At 46.1% G+C, this 17,257-nt stretch overlaps 1 protein-coding gene across 2 annotated transcripts in view; it reads left to right on the top strand.

Moving 5' to 3' along the window:
- Positions 1-17,257, top strand: part of LOC138651626 (GRAM domain-containing protein 2B-like) — a 111,287-nt gene that overhangs the window by 28,648 nt on the left and 65,382 nt on the right. The window contains exon 1 of one of the 2 annotated variants that reach the window (XM_069741965.1): positions 6,907-7,243. The exons of the other annotated variant lie outside the window; for it this stretch is intronic. Within the exon in view, the coding sequence (XP_069598066.1) occupies positions 7,194-7,243 (50 nt within the window). The 5' untranslated portion in view covers positions 6,907-7,193. Of the gene's footprint in view, positions 1-6,906; positions 7,244-17,257 lie in introns of those variants that run through there. 2 annotated transcript variants of the gene reach the window in all.

Here is a 17,257-nt window from a genome sequence, read left to right as displayed (position 1 = left end):
CAGGATGATGTAGAACTATATTGTCAGAAATTTAGAAAATGGTCAGTACTCACTCTGTGGAATGAATCTGCACTAGCGGCTTTGTTCAGAAAGGGTCTCTCTGAAGCTCTTAAGGATGTAATGGTGGGATTTCCTATGCCTGCTGGTTTGAATGAGTCTATGTCCTTGGCCATTCAGATCGGTCGTCGCTTGCGCGAGCGTAAATCTGTGCACCATCTGGCGGTATTGTCTGAGAGTAAGCCTGAGCCTATGCAGTGCAACAGGACTATGACTAAAGTAGAACGGCACGAACACAGACGTCTGAACAGACTGTGTTTCTATTGTGGTGATTCTACTCATGCTATTTCTAATTGTCCTAAACGCACTAGACGGTTCGATAGCTCTGCCGTTATTGGTACTGTACAGTCCAAATTCCTTTTGTCCATTACCTTAATGTGCTCTTTGTCATCATATTCTGTCATGGCGTTTGTGGATTCAGGCGCTGCCCTGAATCTGATGGATTTGGATTATGCTAAACGTTGTGGATTTTTCTTGGAGCCTTTGCGGTGTCCTATTCCGTTGAGAGGAATTGATGCTACACCTCTGGCCAAGAATAAGCCTCAGTACTGGGCCCAGCTGACCATGTGCATGGCTCCTGCACATCAGGAAGTTATTCGCTTTTTGGTACTGCATAATTTGCATGATGTGGTCGTGTTGGGGTTGCCATGGCTACAAACCCATAATCCAGTATTGGATTGGAACTCTATGTCGGTAACCAGCTGGGGTTGTCAGGGAGTACATGGTGATGTTCCATTTTTGTCTATTTCGTCATCCATTCCTTCTGACATCCCAGAGTTCTTGTCGGACTTTCAGGATGTATTTGAAGAGTCCAAGTCTGATGCCCTTCCTCCGCATAGGAATTGTGATTGTGCTATCGATTTGATTCCTGGTAGTAAATTCCCTAAGGGTCGTTTATTTAATTTGTCCGTACCTGAACACACCGCTATGCGCAGTTATGTGAAGGAGTCCCTGGAGAAGGGACATATTCGCCCATCGTCGTCACCATTGGGAGCAGGGTTCTTTTTTGTAGCCAAGAAGGATGGTTCGCTAAGACCGTGTATTGATTACCGCCTTCTTAATAAGATCACTGTTAAGTTTCAGTATCCCTTGCCATTGATTTCTGACTTGTTTGCTCGGATTAAGGGGGCTAGTTGGTTTACTAAGATTGATCTTCGTGGTGCGTATAATCTGGTGAGAATCAGGCAGGGAGATGAATGGAAAACGGCATTTAATACGCCCGAGGGTCATTTTGAGTATCTGGTGATGCCGTTCGGACTTGCCAATGCTCCATCTGTTTTTCAGTCTTTTATGCATGACATTTTTCGTGAGTATCTGGATAAATTCTTGATTGTTTACTTGGATGACATTTTGATCTTCTCAGATGATTGGGAGTCTCATGTAAAGCAAGTCAGAATGGTTTTCCAGGTACTGCGTGCTAATTCCTTGTTTGTGAAGGGATCAAAGTGTCTCTTCGGTGTGCAGAAAGTTTCATTTTTGGGGTTCATCTTTTCCCCTTCTACTATCGAGATGGATCCGGTTAAGGTTCAGGCCATCCAGGATTGGACTCAGCCGACATCTCTAAAAAGTTTGCAGAAATTCCTGGGCTTTGCTAATTTTTATCGTCGCTTCATCTGTAATTTTTCTAGCATTGCCAGACCATTGACCGATTTGACCAAGAAGGGTGCTGATTTGGTTAATTGGTCTTCTGCTGCCGTGGAAGCTTTTCAGGAGTTGAAGCGTCGTTTTTGCTGTGCCCCTGTGTTGTGTCAACCTGATGTTTCTCTTCCGTTCCAGGTCGAGGTTGATGCTTCTGAGATTGGTGCAGGGGCGGTTTTGTCACAGAGAGGTTCTGGTTGCTCAGTGTTCAAACCATGTGCTTTCTTTTCCAGGAAATTTTCTGCTGCTGAGCGTAATTATGATGTGGGCAACCGAGAGTTGCTGGCCATGAAGTGGGCATTCGAGGAGTGGCGTCATTGGCTTGAGGGTGCTAAGCATCGCGTGGTGGTTTTGACTGATCATAAGAACCTTACTTATCTTGAGTCTGCCAAGCGCTTGAATCCTAGACAGGCCCGTTGGTCGTTATTTTTTGCTCGTTTTGATTTTGTGATTTCATACCTTCCGGGCTCTAAAAATGTGAAGGCGGATGCTCTGTCTAGGAGTTTTGTGCCCGACTCTCCGGGGTTATCTGAGCCGGCGAGTATCCTCAAGGAAGGAGTCATTGTGTCTGCCATCTCCCCTGATTTGCGGAGAGTGTTGCAGAAATTTCAGGCTAATAAACCTGATCGTTGTCCGGCCGAGAAACTGTTCGTCCCTGATAGGTGGACTAGTAAAGTTATCTCTGAACTTCATTGTTCGGTGCTGGCCGGTCATCCAGGAATCTTTGGTACCAGGGAGTTGGTTGCTAGATCCTTTTGGTGGCCGTCTCTGTCGCGGGATGTGCGTGCTTTTGTGCAGTCCTGTGGAATTTGTGCTAGGGCTAAGCCCTGCTGTTCACGTGCCAGTGGGTTGCTTTTGCCCTTGCCGGTCCCGAAGAGGCCTTGGACACATATTTCGATGGATTTCATTTCTGACCTTCCCGTTTCTCAAAAGATGTCTGTCATTTGGGTGGTCTGTGATCGCTTTTCTAAAATGGTCCATCTGGTGCCCTTGGTTAAATTGCCTTCCTCCTCTGATTTGGTGCCTTTGTTCTTCCAGCATGTGGTTCGTTTACATGGCATTCCTGAGAATATTGTTTCTGACAGAGGTTCCCAGTTTGTCTCAAGGTTCTGGCGAGCCTTTTGTGGTAGGATGGGCATTGACCTATCTTTCTCCTCGGCCTTCCATCCTCAGACTAATGGCCAGACCGAACGAACCAATCAGACCTTGGAAACATATCTGAGATGTTTTGTTTCCGCTGACCAGGATGATTGGGTGTCATTTTTGCCGTTGGCTGAGTTCGCCCTTAATAATCGGGCCAGCTCGGCTACCTTGGTCTCTCCATTTTTCTGCAATTCTGGGTTCCATCCTCGTTTCTCTTCAGGACAGGTTGAGTCTTCGGACTGTCCTGGTGTGGATTATGTGGTGGACAGGTTGCAGCAGATCTGGACTCAGGTAGTGGACAATTTGACCTTGTCCCAGGAGAAGGCTCAGCTTTTCGCTAATCGCAGACGCCGTGTGGGACCCCGACTTCGTGTTGGGGATCTGGTTTGGTTATCTTCTCGTCATATACCTATGAAGGTTTCCTCTCCTAAATTTAAACCTCGTTTTATTGGTCCGTATAGGATTTCTGAGATTCTCAATCCGGTGTCTTTTCGTCTGACCCTCCCAGACTCCTTTTCCATACATAATGTATTCCATAGGTCGTTGTTGAGGAGATACGTGGCACCTATGGTTCCATCTGTGGAGCCTCCTGCCCCTGTTTTGGTGGAGGGGGAATTGGAGTATATTGTGGAGAAGATTTTGGATTCTCGTGTCTCTAGACGGAAACTCCAGTATCTGGTCAAATGGAAGGGTTATGCTCAGGAAGATAATTCCTGGGTTTTTGCCTCTGATGTCCATGCCCCAGATCTTGTTCGTGCCTTTCATGTGGCTCATCCTGGTCGGCCTGGGGGTTCTGGTGAGGGTTCGGTGACCCCTCCTCAAGGGGGGGGTACTGTTGTGAATTCTGTGGTCACAAGTGGTATTGCAGTCTCTGGGCGTCCTCCCTCAGGTGTTTTAGTGAGCTCGTTGGCTGCCTTGCTATTTAGCTCCACCTGAGTCTGTCTTCCTTGCTCCTTGTCAATGTTCCAGTGTTGGATCTGAGCTACTGCATCTTTCCTTGGGCCTGCTGCTCTGCTAGATAAGTGCTTCTAGTTTGTTTTCTGTTTTTTCTGTCCAGCTTGTTATTATCTTTTGCTGGAAGCTCTGAGAAGCAAAGGGGTGCACCGCCGTGCTGTTAGTTCGGCACGGTGGGTCTTTTTTGCCCCTTTGCGTGGTTTTCGTTTTAGGGTTTTTTGTAGACTGCATAGTTCTCTTTGCTATCCTCGCTCTGTCTAGAATATCGGGCCTCACTTTGCTGAATCTATTTCATTCCTACGTTTGTCTTTTCATCTTGCTAACAGTCATTATATGTGGGGGCTGCCTATTCCTTTGGGGTATTTCTCTGAGGTAAGTCAGGCTTGTATTTCTATCTTCAGGCTAGTCAGCTCCTCAGGCAGTGCCGAGTTGCATAGGTAGTGATAGGCGCAATCCACTGCTGCTTCCAGTTGTGTGAGGACAGTTCAGGTACTGCAGTCTACAGAGATTCCACGTCTCAGAGCTCGTCCTATTGTTTTGGGTTTTTGCCAGATCTCTGTATGTGCGCTGATTACTGCACGCTGTGTTGCCTGATTGCCAGCCATAACAAGATGGCAAAAGCCGGCAATTGAATTACCGCCTTTTAAGCTATCTAGCGCTGTATGAAATATTAATATATATAATATGTCTCACTGATATATATATATATATTAGACAGTATATATGTTTTTACGATTTTTTGAGAACATGGATCCATAATATGTCCGTATGTCGGTTTTGCAAGCCTGCGAGAAAATCTCACAGTACGGATGCCATATGGATTACATACGGAGGATGCCATGCGCAAAATACGCTGACACACCCTGCCTACGGATGAGATACGGACCACTATTTTGGGGACTTTTCTGCGTATTACGGCCGTAAATTACGGACCGTATTTTTATACGCTGAATGTGAGGCCGGCCTAAAACTGTTCCATAGTGCTATACTATGTCTGTTTGTTCCAAAAAATACTTCAGGCATCTAAAATAATACACAGGACACATGAAGTCAGCACCAACTGGTCGGGATTGGCAACTGGAATAAGAGGAAAGCCTGTTGCATTCTTCTTGTTAGAGCACAGCCAGTATTTGGTGTGTATTTTATTTATTTTAATCTTTTAAATATGGATTCAAAGAGAAAAGACCTGAAGGTTTGACATAGTAGATAGTATGAAGACATAACATGAGGCAAATTTGTCAGATTTTGATTTGACAATCTGTGAAATAAAAAGCCGAAAATAAAAAACAGCTGTTTTGCTACAGAATTGGACAGGATATGACAAGCTGGTAAGAACTAATCTGAAATGGCAATCTGCTTTTTAAGATTTTTAAAATCATTCTGAAATATGAAATTCTAATTTAAAATAATTTCTAAAGAGTAAAAAAAAAAAAAATCGATGTAGTGCTACTGTGCTATGCGATAACCTTTAAATAGATTTTATTTCCTAGGTTATTTTATACATAAATGTGTAGTAGCTACAAGTTATGACCCCGCTGAGATAATCTGAGATAATCCAGACTACAATAAATCAGGTTTGTACCTGTCTAGGCAAACTGACAGTGTCGGACTGGGGTGCCAAGGGCCCACCAGTAACTGACTTTGGGGGGCCCACTTTTCACCTGCATACAAATATTACACTACACTGATTCACAAATTTACCTATATCTCTATATAATAATAAACTGGGTGGTGTGGTTAATGAATGATGAGATGCTGTGTTTTTTCTGTACAGAATGAATCAAGTGAATTATGCCAAGTATTGCCTATATAGTGGGGTTGGGGGCCCGCATCTGCACAGGGGCCCACCGGGGGATTCCCCTGTGGGCCAGTCTGAGCGTACAAACTGATGACCATTCTGTCGTTGATAGGATCGATTTTTGCCCATAGAATATCATGATATCGGCAGTTCATTTGGTAATACGGGGCAATGTGTTGCCGATAACATTGACTTTTTAGCTTGCTTAACTACTTCCCATAGATGATAAATGTATAAATGTCCATGCAGTCCGTATTCTACTCTAACATTGTAAAATGTAACTATATAGTATAGCAGCTGCACAAGATCATGCTGCTGTGGGCGCAGTGAGTCGGATCTCAAACACAGCTGAGCTCCCCATAACGAAGGCAGCAATGGTTTATTACCTTCTCTGCCTTCCCGATTGCTGTATACCCAGTGCTGAATAAATACTGATAGTGCTTCCACCTCCAGACCCAGTGATCATGTCATCTCTAGGTGTACGGAAAAAGCAGAGCTGCTTGCTCCTAGGAGTCCCAGTAAGCTGTGTTATGCACACAAGAGGGTGAATTTTCCCAGTGACTGTGCTAATATACCAGCCTCAGATACCTGAGAGATCAAGTAAAAAAAAAATTAATTAAATGTTAAAATCCTTCCCACCACCCAGTCTTTTATGACTTTATGTTGGGCACAATTCGTGAAAAAAAAAAAAAAGCACTGATATTGGCCCTGTCTCCGTTGAAAAAAAGATAAAAGCATGCGTCTGATATATAAAAATTGTTACAGAAAAAGGAACAAATTTAAAATGTATTTTAGTCATAAAAAATGTGAAAAACAAAATCGTATTTCCTTTATTCTCCCACCAGTATCAGAGGAAAATAAAAGAGAATATGACAATTACAGAACACGAAAAAAAAAAATGCAAAAATGATTTTAATATCCGAACGAGAAAATTACAGCTATTTATACATGTACAAAATAACCCTGAAAATGCGCCTGGTCAGAAACGGGGGACTCGCGGCCCCATGAATGAGCGTTGGGTAAAAAGCGTCATCTTCCATATTTCAGAGTTCTGAAGACCTCACCCAACACAAAACATTGACTTTATGGACTCAGAAAGTGGGGCTATTTCATGACGTGTTATGGAGGTCGCCAGGTACAACATGGCGCTGGCATTCTTTCCCAGTGTTACACCGAGTCGCCCACATGTTCTGCTCCTCACTTTCCTAGTGTTACTGCTCCCTCAGAAAATTGGGCGGGAATACTACAGTCCACCATCATCACCTAGAACTCCTTTCGCTTTTTCGCTCGCACTCTAATCATTGCCTACAGAAAGCAGTCATATGACATTCCAGCTGGTACAGTGTACACACCCACAGTAAAGCAGGGCCTGGCAGAGTGCCACCCATCCCCGGCTTCCTGTACAGTGTGTACATGGCAGGGACTGCCTCTATGGCGTCAGTGTGGTGTGTGAAGGCGGGACTGTCAGTGTGTGTGAGCTGAGGGGGATGGACGGCAGAACAGAAGCGTCCTGTGTGGGACTATGACGGACTCCTGTATTTGCCCACAGACTTGGTGAAGTTGTTAAGACTGGTTTTAGGCATTCGCTCTCACTGTGCCAAGCATGAAGCTGATCGGCAGGGCTGGTCGGGACAGTGCCACGTTGCCTATCAGGTATGCAGCTATACGTGTGTGGTGAGGAGGGTCTGCAGCGGTCAGGAGAGTCTGCAGCGGTGCTCGGTACTTGGCAGCACTTAGCAGGTGACTGGCTTAGGTGCCCACGTTGTGATGAGCTTCTGCCATGTAATTACAGCGCTGTAGAGTCTGCTGACATCTGCCAGGGTGTTATAGCTTGGATGTGCCAGGGTGTTATAGCTTAGATGTGACAGGGTGTTATAGCTTGGATGTGCCAGGGTGTTATAGATGTGCCAGGGTGTTATAGCCTAGAAGTGACAGGGTGTTATAGCTTAGATGTGACAGGGTGTTATAGCTTGGATGTGCCAGGGTGTTATAGATGTGCCAGGGTGTTATAACTTGGATGTGCCAGGGTGTTATAACTTGGATGTGCCAGGGTGTTATATCTTGGATGTGCCAGGGTGTTATAGCCTAGAAGTGACAGGGTGTTATAGATGTGCCAGGGTGTTATAGCTTGGATGTGCCAGTGTGTTATAGATGTGCCAGGGTGTTACGGATGTTCCAGGGTGTTATAGCCTAGATGTGCCAGGGTGTTGTAGCCTAGATGTGCCAGGGTGTTATAGATGTGCCAGGGTGTTATAGCTTGGTTGTGCCAGGGTGTTATAGCCTATATGTGCCAGGGTGTTATAGCCTAGATGCGCCAGGGTGTTCTAGCCTAGATGTGCCAGGGTGTTATAGATGTGCCAGGGTGTTATAGAGGTGCCAGGGTGTTATAGCTTGGATGTGCCAGTGTGTTATAGATGTGCCAGTGTGTTATAGATGTGCCAGGGTGTTATAGATGTGCCAGGGTGTTATAGCTTGGATGTGCCAGGGTATTATAGATGTGCCAGGGTGTTATAGTTTGGATGTGCCAGGATGTTATAGATGTGCAAGGGTGTTATTGATGTGCCAGGGTGTTATAACTTGGATGTGCCAGGGTGTTATAGATGTTCCAGGGTGTTATAGCTTGGATGTGCCAGGGTGTTATAGCCTAGAAGTGACAGGGTGTTATAGCTTAGATGTGACAGGGTGTTATAGCCTAGATGTGACAGGGTGTTATAGCTTGGATGTGCCAGGGTGTTATAGATGTGCCAGGGTGTTATAACTTGGATGTGCCAGGGTGTTATAACTTGGATGTGCCAGGGTGTTATATCTTGGATGTGCCAGGGTGTTATAGCCTAGAAGTGACAGGGTGTTATAGATGTGCCAGGGTGTTATAGCTTGGATGTGCCAGTGTGTTATAGATGTGCCAGGGTGTTACGGATGTTCCAGGGTGTTATAGCCTAGATGTGCCAGGGTGTTGTAGCCTAGATGTGCCAGGGTGTTATAGATGTGCCAGGGTGTTATAGCTTGGTTGTGCCAGGGTGTTATAGCCTATATGTGCCAGGGTGTTATAGCCTAGATGCGCCAGGGTGTTCTAGCCTAGATGTGCCAGGGTGTTATAGATGTGCCAGGGTGTTATAGAGGTGCCAGGGTGTTATAGCTTGGATGTGCCAGTGTGTTATAGATGTGCCAGTGTGTTATAGATGTGCCAGGGTGTTATAGATGTGCCAGGGTGTTATAGCTTGGATGTGCCAGGGTATTATAGATGTGCCAGGGTGTTATAGTTTGGATGTGCCAGGATGTTATAGATGTGCAAGGGTGTTATTGATGTGCCAGGGTGTTATAACTTGGATGTGCCAGGGTGTTATAGATGTTCCAGGGTGTTATAGCTTGGATGTGCCAGGGTGTTATAGCCTAGAAGTGACAGGGTGTTATAGCTTAGATGTGACAGGGTGTTATAGCTTGGATGTGCCAGGGTGTTATAGATGTGCCAGGGTGTTATAACTTGGATGTGCCAGGGTGTTATAACTTGGATGTGCCAGGGTGTTATATCTTGGATGTGCCAGGGTGTTATAGCCTAGAAGTGACAGGGTGTTATAGATGTGCCAGGGTGTTATAGCTTGGATGTGCCAGTGTGTTATAGATGTGCCAGGGTGTTACGGATGTTCCAGGGTGTTATAGCCTAGATGTGCCAGGGTGTTGTAGCCTAGATGTGCCAGGGTGTTATAGATGTGCCAGGGTGTTATAGCTTGGTTGTGCCAGGGTGTTATAGCCTATATGTGCCAGGGTGTTATAGCCTAGATGCGCCAGGGTGTTCTAGCCTAGATGTGCCAGGGTGTTATAGATGTGCCAGGGTGTTATAGAGGTGCCAGGGTGTTATAGCTTGGATGTGCCAGTGTGTTATAGATGTGCCAGTGTGTTATAGATGTGCCAGGGTGTTATAGATGTGCCAGGGTGTTATAGCTTGGATGTGCCAGGGTATTATAGATGTGCCAGGGTGTTATAGTTTGGATGTGCCAGGATGTTATAGATGTGCAAGGGTGTTATTGATGTGCCAGGGTGTTATAACTTGGATGTGCCAGGGTGTTATAGATGTTCCAGGGTGTTATAGCTTGGATGTGCCAGGGTGTTATAGCCTAGAAGTGACAGGGTGTTATAGCTTAGATGTGACAGGGTGTTATAGCTTGGATGTGCCAGGGTGTTATAGATGTGCCAGGGTGTTATAACTTGGATGTGCCAGGGTGTTATAACTTGGATGTGCCAGGGTGTTATATCTTGGATGTGCCAGGGTGTTATAGCCTAGAAGTGACAGGGTGTTATAGATGTGCCAGGGTGTTATAGCTTGGATGTGCCAGTGTGTTATAGATGTGCCAGGGTGTTACGGATGTTCCAGGGTGTTATAGCCTAGATGTGCCAGGGTGTTGTAGCCTAGATGTGCCAGGGTGTTATAGATGTGCCAGGGTGTTATAGCTTGGTTGTGCCAGGGTGTTATAGCCTATATGTGCCAGGGTGTTATAGCCTAGATGCGCCAGGGTGTTCTAGCCTAGATGTGCCAGGGTGTTATAGATGTGCCAGGGTGTTATAGAGGTGCCAGGGTGTTATAGCTTGGATGTGCCAGTGTGTTATAGATGTGCCAGGGTGTTATAGATGTGCCAGGGTGTTAACGCTTGGATGTGCCAGGGTATTATAGATGTGCCAGGGTGTTATAGTTTGGATGTGCCAGGATGTTATAGATGTGCAAGGGTGTTATTGATGTGCCAGGGTGTTATAACTTGGATGTGCCAGGGTGTTATAGATGTTCCAGGGTGTTATAGCTTGGATGTGCCAGGGTGTTATAGCCTAGAAGTGACAGGGTGTTATAGCTTAGATGTGACAGGGTGTTATAGCTTGGATGTGCCAGGGTGTTATAGATGTGCCAGGGTGTTATAACTTGGATGTGCCAGGGTGTTATAACTTGGATGTGCCAGGGTGTTATATCTTGGATGTGCCAGGGTGTTATAGCCTAGAAGTGACAGGGTGTTATAGATGTGCCAGGGTGTTATAGCTTGGATGTGCCAGTGTGTTATAGATGTGCCAGGGTGTTACGGATGTTCCAGGGTGTTATAGCCTAGATGTGCCAGGGTGTTGTAGCCTAGATGTGCCAGGGTGTTATAGATGTGCCAGGGTGTTATAGCTTGGTTGTGCCAGGGTGTTATAGCCTATATGTGCCAGGGTGTTATAGCCTAGATGCGCCAGGGTGTTCTAGCCTAGATGTGCCAGGGTGTTATAGATGTGCCAGGGTGTTATAGAGGTGCCAGGGTGTTATAGCTTGGATGTGCCAGTGTGTTATAGATGTGCCAGTGTGTTATAGATGTGCCAGGGTGTTATAGATGTGCCAGGGTGTTATAGCTTGGATGTGCCAGGGTATTATAGATGTGCCAGGGTGTTATAGTTTGGATGTGCCAGGATGTTATAGATGTGCAAGGGTGTTATTGATGTGCCAGGGTGTTATAACTTGGATGTGCCAGGGTGTTATAGATGTTCCAGGGTGTTATAGCTTGGATGTGCCAGGGTGTTATAGCCTAGAAGTGACAGGGTGTTATAGCTTAGATGTGACAGGGTGTTATAGCCTAGATGTGCCAGGGTGTTATAGCTTGGATGTGCCAGGGTGTTATAGATGTGCCAGGGTGTTATAACTTGGATGTGCCAGGGTGTTATAACTTGGATGTGCCAGGGTGTTATATCTTGGATGTGCCAGGGTGTTATAGCCTAGAAGTGACAGGGTGTTATAGATGTGCCAGGGTGTTATAGCTTGGATGTGCCAGTGTGTTATAGATGTGCCAGGGTGTTACGGATGTTCCAGGGTGTTATAGCCTAGATGTGCCAGGGTGTTGTAGCCTAGATGTGCCAGGGTGTTATAGATGTGCCAGGGTGTTATAGCTTGGTTGTGCCAGGGTGTTATAGCCTATATGTGCCAGGGTGTTATAGCCTAGATGCGCCAGGGTGTTCTAGCCTAGATGTGCCAGGGTGTTATAGATGTGCCAGGGTGTTATAGAGGTGCCAGGGTGTTATAGCTTGGATGTGCCAGTGTGTTATAGATGTGCCAGTGTGTTATAGATGTGCCAGGGTGTTATAGATGTGCCAGGGTGTTATAGCTTGGATGTGCCAGGGTATTATAGATGTGCCAGGGTGTTATAGTTTGGATGTGCCAGGATGTTATAGATGTGCAAGGGTGTTATTGATGTGCCAGGGTGTTATAACTTGGATGTGCCAGGGTGTTATAGATGTTCCAGGGTGTTATAGCTTGGATGTGCCAGGGTGTTATAGCCTAGAAGTGACAGGGTGTTATAGCTTAGATGTGACAGGGTGTTATAGCTTGGATGTGCCAGGGTGTTATAGATGTGCCAGGGTGTTATAACTTGGATGTGCCAGGGTGTTATAACTTGGATGTGCCAGGGTGTTATATCTTGGATGTGCCAGGGTGTTATAGCCTAGAAGTGACAGGGTGTTATAGATGTGCCAGGGTGTTATAGCTTGGATGTGCCAGTGTGTTATAGATGTGCCAGGGTGTTACGGATGTTCCAGGGTGTTATAGCCTAGATGTGCCAGGGTGTTGTAGCCTAGATGTGCCAGGGTGTTATAGATGTGCCAGGGTGTTATAGCTTGGTTGTGCCAGGGTGTTATAGCCTATATGTGCCAGGGTGTTATAGCCTAGATGCGCCAGGGTGTTCTAGCCTAGATGTGCCAGGGTGTTATAGATGTGCCAGGGTGTTATAGAGGTGCCAGGGTGTTATAGCTTGGATGTGCCAGTGTGTTATAGATGTGCCAGGGTGTTATAGATGTGCCAGGGTGTTAACGCTTGGATGTGCCAGGGTATTATAGATGTGCCAGGGTGTTATAGTTTGGATGTGCCAGGATGTTATAGATGTGCAAGGGTGTTATTGATGTGCCAGGGTGTTATAACTTGGATGTGCCAGGGTGTTATAGATGTTCCAGGGTGTTATAGCTTGGATGTGCCAGGGTGTTATAGCCTAGAAGTGACAGGGTGTTATAGCTTAGATGTGACAGGGTGTTATAGCTTGGATGTGCCAGGGTGTTATAGATGTGCCAGGGTGTTATAACTTGGATGTGCCAGGGTGTTATAACTTGGATGTGCCAGGGTGTTATATCTTGGATGTGCCAGGGTGTTATAGCCTAGAAGTGACAGGGTGTTATAGATGTGCCAGGGTGTTATAGCTTGGATGTGCCAGTGTGTTATAGATGTGCCAGGGTGTTACGGATGTTCCAGGGTGTTATAGCCTAGATGTGCCAGGGTGTTGTAGCCTAGATGTGCCAGGGTGTTATAGATGTGCCAGGGTGTTATAGCTTGGTTGTGCCAGGGTGTTATAGCCTATATGTGCCAGGGTGTTATAGCCTAGATGCGCCAGGGTGTTCTAGCCTAGATGTGCCAGGGTGTTATAGATGTGCCAGGGTGTTATAGAGGTGCCAGGGTGTTATAGCTTGGATGTGCCAGTGTGTTATAGATGTGCCAGTGTGTTATAGATGTGCCAGGGTGTTATAGATGTGCCAGGGTGTTATAGCTTGGATGTGCCAGGGTATTATAGATGTGCCAGGGTGTTATAGTTTGGATGTGCCAGGATGTTATAGATGTGCAAGGGTGTTATTGATGTGCCAGGGTGTTATAACTTGGATGTGCCAGGGTGTTATAGATGTTCCAGGGTGTTATAGCTTGGATGTGCCAGGGTGTTATAGCCTAGAAGTGACAGGGTGTTATAGCTTAGATGTGACAGGGTGTTATAGCTTGGATGTGCCAGGGTGTTATAGATGTGCCAGGGTGTTATAACTTGGATGTGCCAGGGTGTTATAACTTGGATGTGCCAGGGTGTTATATCTTGGATGTGCCAGGGTGTTATAGCCTAGAAGTGACAGGGTGTTATAGATGTGCCAGGGTGTTATAGCTTGGATGTGCCAGTGTGTTATAGATGTGCCAGGGTGTTACGGATGTTCCAGGGTGTTATAGCCTAGATGTGCCAGGGTGTTGTAGCCTAGATGTGCCAGGGTGTTATAGATGTGCCAGGGTGTTATAGCTTGGTTGTGCCAGGGTGTTATAGCCTATATGTGCCAGGGTGTTATAGCCTAGATGCGCCAGGGTGTTCTAGCCTAGATGTGCCAGGGTGTTATAGATGTGCCAGGGTGTTATAGAGGTGCCAGGGTGTTATAGCTTGGATGTGCCAGTGTGTTATAGATGTGCCAGTGTGTTATAGATGTGCCAGGGTGTTATAGATGTGCCAGGGTGTTATAGCTTGGATGTGCCAGGGTATTATAGATGTGCCAGGGTGTTATAGTTTGGATGTGCCAGGATGTTATAGATGTGCAAGGGTGTTATTGATGTGCCAGGGTGTTATAACTTGGATGTGCCAGGGTGTTATAGATGTTCCAGGGTGTTATAGCTTGGATGTGCCAGGGTGTTATAGCCTAGAAGTGACAGGGTGTTATAGATGTGCCAGGGTGTTATAACCTAGATGTGACAGGGTGTTATAGCTTGAATGTGCCAGGGTGTTATAGCCTAGATGTGACAGGGTGTTATAGCTTGGATGTGCCAGTGTGTTATAGATGTGCCAGGGTGTTACGGATGTGCCAGGGTGTTATAGCTTGGATGTGCCAGGGTGTTATAGATGTGACAGGGTGTTATAGCTTGGATGTGCCAGGGTGTTATAGATGTGCCAGGGTGTTATAGCTTGGATGTGCCAGGGTGTTACGGATGTGCCAGGGTGTTATAGCCTAGATGTGCCAGGGTGTTATGGATGTGCCAGGGTGTTATAGCTTGGTTGTGCCAGGGTGTTATAGCCTATATGTGCCAGGGTGTTCTAGCCTAGATGCGCCAGGGTGTTCTAGCCTAGATGTGCCAGGGTGTTATAGATGTGCCAGGGTGTTATAGAGGTGCCAGGGTGTTATAGCTTGGATGTGCCAGTGTGTTATAGATGTGCCAGTGTGTTATAGATGTGCCAGGGTGTTATAGATGTGCCAGGGTGTTATAGCTTGGATGTGCCAGTGTGTTATAGATGTGCCAGGGTGTTACGGATGTGCCAGGGTGTTATAGCCTAGATGTGCCAGGGTGTTATAGCCTAGATGTGCCAGGGTGTTATAGATGTGCCAGGGTGTTATAGCTTGGATGTGCCAGTGTGTTATAGATGTGCCAGGGTGTTACGGATGTTCCAGGGTGTTATAGCTTGGATGTGCCAGGGTGTTATAGCCTAGATGTGCCAGGGTGTTATAGCTTGGTTGTGCCAGGGTGTTATAGCCTAGATGTGCCAGGATGTTATAGCTGTGCCAGGGTGTCATAGCCTAGATGTGCTAGGGTGTTATAGATGTGCCAGGGTGTTATAGCCTAGATGTGCCAGGGTATTATAGTTTGGATGTGCCAGGATGTTATAGATGTGCAAGGGTGTTATTGATGTGCCAGGGTGTTATAACTTGGATGTGCCAGGGTGTTATAGATGTGCCAGGGTGTTATAGCTTGGATGTGCCAGGGTGTTATAGCTTGGATGTGCCAGGGTGTTATAACTTGGATTGCCCGCATCAAAGAACAGGAAATGGTTGGGAAAAGCTGACCTGGCTAATGTGCGGAGTACAGACTGGAGTACGGCATGCCTGCCTCAGCGGTCCGCAGTCATGAGACCATTCCTGCCTGTGGGATCACCTTGCACTGTTTGCTATGCCTACAGCCCAATGATAAGTCATGTTTAGTTGTGTATGGGCTGAGCCGCTTACACATTTTGCAACCTGACATATAACAGACAGGCCACGTTCACACCATCGTATTTTCAGTCCGAGCGCTGCATGTGGGAAAAAATTAACAAAACTCGGACTTCGATTGAACTGTTCAAACGAGACTTTTGAGATGTACAACTGGAGCTCGTTGCATATAAAGAGTAATAATAACAATCTTTATTTTTATATAGCGCTAACATATTCCGCAGCGCTTTACAGCGCACATTATCATCGCTGTCCCCGTTGGGGCTCACAATCTAAATTCCCTATCAGTATGCTTTTTTGGAATGTGGGAGGAAACCAGGGCACCTGGAGGAAACCCACGCAAACACGGGGAGAACATACAAACTCTTTGCAAATGTTGTCCTCGGTGGGGTTTGAACCCAGGACTCCAGCGCTGCAAGGCTGCAGTGCTAACCACTGAGCCACCGTGCTGCCCAGTAGTACAATAGGTGAGGCCGCTGTGGCCATTAATAAACCCCTGAATTATTGGTAAGAACCTGAGATGGTAAGACGTATAGCAGAGACCCCCCACAAAAAAAGATGATCTAAATATCCATGTGAAAAGTCGAAGCATGCACTAGTAGCATCTTCTGTATTTTTGATGAGACTCAACCATTAAAGTCTGTGGTCCCATCCTGATCTACCGCATAGCAGTCGATTTTTACAGATATGTTGCAATTCTTTCACATAAGAAACTATTTAGTTTTGTAAATTTTAATAACTGCTGATGTATAAAAATGAATGTAAAATCGTCCATTATTTCTGGATGAAAATAGGATGATTTTTATTCACACTCGTGTGAACTTAGCTTGAAAGTGTGGTAAAGACAATGGACGTATTTATTTTCCACACTTATAGGCCGGGATCACACATACGCGAGATACGGCCGAGTCTCGCAGGTGAAATCCCTCTGGCGCCGGCACTCCGGAGCGGAGCGTGCAGCCGCACAGCAATACATGGAGCTGTACGCTCCGGAGTGCCGGCGCCAGAGGAGGGATTTCACCTGCGAGACTCGGCCGTATCTCGCGGATGTGTGATCCCAGTCTTATAGTGCCGTTCATTCCGCAGTGCGTTACAGACCTCATCATCACTGTCCCCACAATGTAGATTCCCTATCAGTATGTCATTGGAGTTTGGGAGGAAACCCAGGGGAGAACATACAAAGATGTCGTTCTTGGTGGGATATGAACCCAGGACCCCAGCGCTGTAGTGCTAACCACTGAGCCACCATGCTGCCCATATAATATGACTGTGTGCTGTCTGAGTAAAAATCATACTTGCCAATGTAAAGCAATAGCGAGTGTCCAAGTGGAAAACCAGTGGCAGCGTGCACCATCCTCGTCCGTGTGCTGGATGAGACTCGCTTATACAAATATATGGGGCATATAATAATAAGATGCCATATGGGACATCCATATTATACCCCATTGGTATGGATGCATTGCCATTAGTAACCGAAGAAACTATTTTATCATGCACAATACATTTTAAAATGAGCACGTATAAATACTGATGGCACACTGATGTAAAATATGTATGGTAAGTAATTATTATTACTTTATTTATGAAAGTGTGAGACCACAAAGGTATGATGAGCAGTGCTGTGGAGTCGGTGACCATTTTAGTCGAGTTGGTATAAAATGGACAGATTCCTAAAATATATAATACATTGGGTACGGTAGTATAGTGCAGGATGTGCTGTAAATGTTTCCATAAGAATTTTGGAAAGTTGTGAAATGTCCTATAAAGACAGGGGTCACACTTGCGAGTTCAATGCGAGAAACTCGCATCAAGTCCCAGAACTGCTGCTGGCACTCGGGACCGGAGCGTGCAGCTGCATAGAAATGCATGCAGCTGCAAACTCCGTTCCCGAGTGCCGGGTATTGATGCAAGAGACTCATGCGAGTTTCTCGCATTACACATGCATGTGTGACCCGG

This window comes from Ranitomeya imitator, chromosome 1, assembly GCF_032444005.1.
Source record: "Ranitomeya imitator isolate aRanImi1 chromosome 1, aRanImi1.pri, whole genome shotgun sequence".
NCBI lineage: Eukaryota > Metazoa > Chordata > Amphibia > Anura > Dendrobatidae > Ranitomeya > Ranitomeya imitator.
The sequence above is the reverse complement of the archived record's forward strand: the minus strand, read 5'-3'. Positions and strand labels throughout refer to the sequence as shown.